This window comes from Microplitis mediator, chromosome 4 (assembly GCF_029852145.1).
Source record: "Microplitis mediator isolate UGA2020A chromosome 4, iyMicMedi2.1, whole genome shotgun sequence".
NCBI classification, from domain to species: Eukaryota; Metazoa; Arthropoda; class Insecta; order Hymenoptera; family Braconidae; genus Microplitis; species Microplitis mediator.
Genome location: NC_079972.1, coordinates 14,769,052 through 14,773,767, shown reverse-complemented (window position 1 = coordinate 14,773,767; position 4,716 = coordinate 14,769,052). Strand labels below are relative to the sequence as shown.

Sequence of the window (4,716 nt, the reverse complement as noted above, 5' to 3'; positions counted from 1 at the left end):
TTATTTATTTTAATTTATTATCCTAATTAATTGTTACTCAGAGGTTACTTTATTTATAAATTTATATAATAAAGCCTTTAATTTCATAGCTTTTAATTTTTTATCTTGCAATTGAGCCTTTAATAATTTTAAAAATATTTTTCATATCTAAGTATAAAAATTTAAAGCTTTAAAAAAATTAATCAGCTTATATTTTTAAATTGTAAAAGACAAAAGCGTTTTAAATGAACAATAAAATCTGAGCATATCATATATTAGTTTTTCATAGAAATACCTTTACCCGTCCACTGTTCTTTAAGGTCAACTTTCAGCCCCAAGTCTCTGAGCGCAGCTTTGGCTTCTGCCTCAACCGCGGGCCCGTGGAGTTTTATGGCTTCAGTGAGGAGAGACTCGACACCGTAGGCCAGAAACTCTCGGGACTCGGCTCTGTTTTTCACAGCCATGTTCCTGATAGCTCGACAAGCCTGTCTCAGAGTTTTCTGGCTCTTGGGAAACTGTTTCATCGCGTCCAGTATCACGACAGGTGCACCGCAGTCATAAAAAACTCCGGCGTTAGAAGAGCTGCGGAGAGTCAGGGCTGATATGCATGCGAAACCTGCAGCAACGACACTCTCTGAACTCTTGAACCTGCTGATCGCGGACACGATAAGCGGACAACTGCCGCAGGTCACGATGTGGCTTTTAACGTTGTCGTTACCAGCAAGTGCGCTCAGCAATTTAAGCGCCTGTCCATTGAGTTTCTCAGTGTCCGCGTGGTTTATCATAACGTCTAAAATGAAAGTAAGACCACCGGCGTCCTCAACCTCCTGACAAAATTCATTTCTCACGACTAGACTTGCCAGCGTGGCCATCAAGTCACCTACCACCGCTTCGTCGTCTTTGAATTCTGTTTAATTATTAAATATCTAATTAATTCTAATGTTCATTCGAGACTTCCTGCTAAATAATTTAAAAACTCAACAAACCTGACAGTAAATTCGTCAAGATACCGATGGATGCTCGAGCTAGTAGACTGGCATGCTCATGAGCTTTTCCAAATTCTAGTCTAAGGTCATCATCGAGAACCAGCGCACGAATGACATTACATATATCCCTCAACTCAGAGCTCGTCTTGTCTTCTTTTTTCAAGAGACGAATAAGTCTATCGATTATTTGAGCCTCGACAAGTCGCTGTCTGTTCATTTCGTGCTTAATGCAGCACTCTTTGATCCATCGTAAGAGATTCTGAACACAGGAAACATCAGTCTGAGTGTCCAAAATCCTTGAGACAGATTTGAAATCGTTTTCATTGGGTTATTTTATATAAATACTACGATTTGTAAGGAAAAAAACAACTTACTGCATCTGAAGGTCTATTCCATCGGCATCCAGCAAATCCGGGTTACCGGTCATCAATGAAGTCATGGCTTTCAAAGCTGGTTTGAGGACACTGACGTCATCCTTGGTGTCTTTTATCAAGGCAAGTAAAATTGAGTAAGCGTTTTCTTTGCCTGCAAAAACGCGCCGGGCAATGTCTTTATCTAATTCAGTCTTGAGAGTTTCTAGAACACGTGTGACGTCTTTGTAGGTTTTTTCTTCTGAGGCAGATGATAACTTTTCTAGGCAAGTTTTTATCACATTCGAGTTGTCATTGAGCGCTAAGTCTTTTATTATATTCGACAGATCTATACCCTGGTAAATTATATTGTTATTGATGATGATGATAAAAATTTATTTATTTATTTATTTATGGACTTACTTGAGCTTCAAATTGTTTGATGGCATCTTCAATAGCTTCTTCAGGAGACATTGATAATTCCTGGATATTTTCTTTGACGACTTCGTCGTAAGTCTCCTGTTTGATCACTCGCACCATGACTACGGACTACGGACTACTGATTACTGAGTTTTTAAATTAAATTGACCGTTTTCTCACCTTCCTCGACCTGAATACCCATAAAAGGACTGAATTTCTGTGAGAATTATTATGATGCTGGCTGTTGTGAGGATCATTCCCACTTACTCACTCTCGTTCTCGTTCTCGTTCACTTTCTTTACTCTTGGGTAATTTTATAACCCGATCGAAGCAACATTGAAACAAACAGAAAAAATATCTCAGACTATCAGCTGATTCGAAAGTCTCTAGAATTTGTTTCGTAGATGGCGTCTTTGATGAGAGTGAATGCAGCTGACGGTCAATTTTTTAAATTTTTAAGTGAGTGAATTAAATAGAAATCAAATAAAATTTAAAAAATGCGCGTTTGCAGAATTTGAAAATAAGTATGTGCATTTTTTATTTTTGAATTTTTGAATTTTGAATTCGTTTATTTGTAATTTAAATTTGTTGCTGCATTACACTCAGCGCCTTTGTGGTGACGGACCAATCAGCTGCCGCGAAAAATTTGAATCGGCCAATCAAAAAGAGCGTCAGTGCGAGTGACAGCCAATCAGAGAGCATGAAAATTAAAACTTTCAGCGAATCAACTGAAAGGATGAGATTTGAAGCGACGCAGGCGCACGGGAGCTCAGTTGAGTTCGCGGTCTCGGAGTGTCGACTTGTTCTGAGGATTTTTTTTGTCGGTGGCTCGGGTTCTTTTTGATAAAACAAATGATAGTGGTTATTGTTAATTGTTAATTATTATGAGAAGTGTTTATTAAAGATGAATAAATCGAGTTTTTAATTAATTTCGGGGAATAATTGTGATAAAAGTGATTGTGAGTGAGTGAAAAATTTTGTGGTTAGTTTGTAGTGTCGTTAAATTATAAAATAATTTGAATAAATAAAAAAAATCGGGTATCAAAAATAGCAGACGTCTGATAAATTAATAAAAATTCGTAGCGTTCTGTGGCAGGTTAAATTGATGAGGGACGCAGACGCCATTTTTTTTTTGAATAAAGGAATTGAATATTAGAAAATTTTTTTTCCAAATGTGTGCGAGTCTTTGTGTGCAAATTTTTTTTTTTAATTTGTAAGTTGTTTGGGAAAATTAAAATTTGTTTGGCGCCTGGTATTTTCAGTATCGTGGAATTCAAAATGGTGGAAGTGATAAAATTCAATTTTTTTTATATGAGAGAAAAAAATCGTTTTGTAGGGAGTGATAGTGATAGTGTATAAGTACTCGGATCTCGGAGAAATTGTTCTCGATTGAAATGCTATGGTGTCATCGAAAAGTTGGGCATGTTGGCGACCTGTCGGAATTTTAAATAATATACGAAAAAATTAATGACACTGAAGTTAGCCGGCGTGTAATAATTTTTGGAATTTTTTCAAAACGATAAATTATAAAAAAAAAAATATTTAAAAAAATTGCACTTATAGTTTTTTAAATTTTGTTCATGTGCATATTTTTAGTTTTTTTTTTTTTTTAACAAACCGATCACAGAAAAAAAATAACTAAAAATATGCACATGTACGAAATTTAAAAAACTATAAGTGCAATTTTTTAAAATATTTTCTCTTTTATAATTTAACGTTTTGAAAAAATTCCAAAAATTATTAGATGTCGACTAACTTTAGTATCATTACTATAAGACTGAAGTTAGACAACGTCTAATAATTTTTGAATTTTTTTAAAAACCGTAAATTAATTTTAAAAAATATTTAAAAAAATTGCCATGATAGTTTTTTTAATTTCCTACATGTGCATATTTTTAATTATTTTTTTTTAATTGAGGTATTAAAAAAAAATTCAAAAATTTTTAACTGTCTTCTAACTTCAAGATCATATCATTACTAACTTCAGAATAATGAAAAATTACTATGGCCATAGTAAAATTTTCAATGGTTACAGTAATTTCTGATATCATTGTCGTAAATTTATGATCCTGAAGTTAGCAGACAATTCAAAATTTTTGGAATTTTTTTTGAACAATTAAATTCGAAGAAAAAAAAATTAAAAATATGCACATGTAGAAAATTTAAAAAACTACAGGTGCAATTTTTTCAAATATTTTTTTTCTTCTGGTTTATTGTCTAAAAAAATATCCAAAAATTATTAGACGTCTGCTAACTTCAGTATCATGTAAATTTTACCATGGCCATAGAAATTTTTCCATGCGTTTATTTAAATTTCTGCAGGCGGCAAACATGGTCCGCCTTTACTATGACCACCGCATTTTAAACTCCAATAATTTTTCCGTGTATAACTGACATATATGTGAGTGCTTATTAAGTGAGTGTGTTTCTACAATCAAGAAGCGAACTTCAAATGCTGTAATGGTGAGTAACTATAAAATATTTAATTATTTGTCATTAGAAAATGAAAGAGCTCAGTGTAGTTGGGTGAAAAATACACAACAAAAAGTGGACTGAGTTTATGAGGTCGTTCTGTGAGTAGTTCATAGAAACAAAACTTGAAAATTATGTCCAGGACTTAAGTTCAGAACCACGGCGACGATAATAAGCTTTTTATCAACCTAAGTTAAGTTTATTGTTCTGTTAATCTGCTTATATGTGAAGCGTGTCAACACTAAGCCGGTAAAAAATTATTAATCTCCACGGCGTTCCACCGATTGTCAAAACTATTCTTCTCCAATTGTTTAAACTCTTATAGAAATTATTGCAATAAGAATATAAATCTGTTTTTTTATTTTATATGGACATTAAAATTTAATGGCATGAAGCCGCCCCTAGATTTTTTAATTTTCATACAAATAGTTGGGGTAACTACGTCATTTATTGATTTTGTTGAGTTTCTTCTTATTGATATTGCAGGTCTTGTAATATAATTGCTAATA

General features: G+C 33.5%; 2 protein-coding genes across 6 annotated transcripts in view; one reads left to right on the top strand and one right to left on the bottom strand.

Annotated features, from left to right (window-relative positions):
- Nucleotides 1-95: 95 nt before the first annotated feature.
- On the bottom strand, nt 96-2,114 carry LOC130667120 (armadillo repeat-containing protein 6 homolog). 3 transcript variants are annotated; one of them, XM_057468599.1, is made up of 5 exons: nt 2,007-2,114; nt 1,739-1,925; nt 1,340-1,671; nt 966-1,261; nt 96-886 (listed from the first exon to the last, which is right to left on the bottom strand). In XM_057468599.1, exons 2-5 carry the CDS (start codon nt 1,853-1,855, stop codon nt 255-257), a joined length of 1,377 nt encoding a protein of 458 aa, XP_057324582.1. In that variant the 5' UTR covers nt 1,856-1,925; nt 2,007-2,114; the 3' UTR covers nt 96-254. The 3 variants fall into 3 exon arrangements, with proteins under 3 accessions (XP_057324582.1, XP_057324580.1, XP_057324583.1); XM_057468597.1 differs by having other exon boundaries at nt 1,739-1,864; nt 1,916-2,093; XM_057468600.1 differs by having other exon boundaries at nt 2,003-2,086.
- A 1,947-nt stretch (nt 2,115-4,061) lies between these two features.
- The window catches only part of LOC130666864 (uncharacterized), a 163,852-nt gene continuing 163,197 nt past the window's right edge, over nt 4,062-4,716 (top strand). For all 3 annotated transcript variants that reach the window (XM_057468182.1, XM_057468184.1, XM_057468179.1), the window contains exon 1: nt 4,062-4,198. The gene's annotated coding sequence lies outside the window, so the exon portion shown is untranslated. The remainder of the gene's footprint in view (nt 4,199-4,716) is intronic.